General features: G+C 33.0%; 1 protein-coding gene across 1 annotated transcript; it reads left to right on the plus strand.

The window, feature by feature from the left end:
• Positions 1-65: 65 nt before the first annotated feature.
• On the plus strand, positions 66-1441 carry LOC103257245 (arginine/serine-rich coiled-coil protein 2-like; the record flags this gene model as incomplete). The annotated part of the gene is made up of 2 exons (XM_008054978.2): positions 66-151; positions 1209-1441. Coding segments are annotated over exons 1-2 (270 nt in total), but the record flags the coding sequence as incomplete, so codon positions are not given.
• Between the last annotated feature and the right edge of the window lie 235 nt (positions 1442-1676).

Below are 1676 nucleotides of genomic sequence, written 5' to 3' on the forward strand. Positions count from 1 at the left end.
GAATAATGCAAATATAAAAATACATAATGTTATAGTGAGGACTGTTAAATTTATTTAAATTATTTTTGCAGGTTGGAAAGGGCAAAGAAATTACAGGAACAGCGAGAAAAGGAAATGGTTGAAAAACAAAAGCAGCAAGAAATAGCTGCAGGTAATTTTATTGTGGAAGTTTGCCATGTTCTTTGTAGAAAATTTGAAAATACACAATAGTAATAGGAAGAAAAATCACTGTGATTCCTACTTCCCATTGATGCACTAAAAGTAAAAACCTTATTTTTATTGTTAGCTCATTAATATTTTATGGGTGTGTATTTCTGATTTGGTTCAAACCTAAAAATTTTTTGATGAGTGAACAGTGACTATTTTTGTTCATGAAACACTATAGATATCTGTTAGTTGTGATTTTGGAAATGTCTACAAAATATGTATTACTCTTTTAAGAAGTCAAACTTTTAGATATAACACAAGTATTCAGAGTGAGTCTTTACTGTTGATTATTTCACATGAAATATATTCTCTGAGCTGTTTTATATTTTTTGGCATTTCTAATAAGTAGTGGTACCTTTTTGAATACTCCAGAGTTTTATAAACTGCTAATTGTTTTTTGTATATGGTTATAACAAAACTTTCTTAACTGAGTTCCCAAATTGTTAGTAAATTAAGAACTTTTTAAAGTTGTATTCTAGATTGACAAAAATAGGTAATTGGAAGAGTTTTTCTGTTTACAGAGACTGACTCAAACACAGTGGGAATACCAGGCCTGGCACTTATCCTTTATAGAAGTTGGCTTCAGCATCTGTTATATGTGCATGATACCTGCTAACTATTTCTAAATGTATGTTATGAGTGTCAGATGAGATGTCTGAAAACATTTCATAAATGTAAGGTTTACATATTGTGTTATAGCTATACGCACCATAGTTCATTTCCACTGAAATCATGCCTTCTAACTATTTGAGAATTCTGTTTATCCTCAAGGAAGTAAATGTTGTTTTAGTATATAATAAGGATTACATGTAGAAATGTCTGGTGAACACACTCAATAAGTGTTCACTAAAATGTTATTTATAAGGTAACATTTGATCATTTCCCTGTGTTTGGTGAAAACAATCCTGCTGTTTGCAGATAAGTAATTTTTACATACGAACAATGCATTGATGTAAACCAGGAGATTTATGTCATAAAACCCATACTTATATCCTCTTCAGCAGCTGCAGCTACTGGAGGTTCTGTTCTCAATGTTGCTGCCCTGTTGGCATCAGGAACACAAGTAACGCCTCAGATAGCCATGGCAGCTCAAATGGCAGCCCTGCAAGCTAAAGCTTTGGCAGAGACCGGAATAGCTGTACCTAGCTACTATAATCCAGCAGCTGTGAATCCAATGAAATTTGCTGAACAAGAGAAAAAAAGGAAAATGCTTTGGCAAGGCAAGAAAGAAGGAGTAAGTTATCTTTATTCTGAGAACCTTGAATAATCTAATTTGCTACAGTTATTTGATATTGGAATAAAACATGTATGATCTGAGTAAAGCTTTCAAAGCAAGCCAGTATTACCTTAGGATATATATGTGTGTGTGTGTGTGTGTGTGTGTGTGTGTGTGTGTGTGTTTTGTTTTGTTTTGTTTTGTTTTGTTTTATTAGATTGGGAAACAAGGTAGCGGAGGGCACCAAAGCTAA

This window comes from Carlito syrichta, unplaced genomic scaffold (assembly GCF_000164805.1).
Source record: "Carlito syrichta isolate Samal-C Ts95f unplaced genomic scaffold, Tarsius_syrichta-2.0.1 Scaffold80112, whole genome shotgun sequence".
Taxonomy (NCBI): Eukaryota; Metazoa; Chordata; class Mammalia; order Primates; family Tarsiidae; genus Carlito; species Carlito syrichta.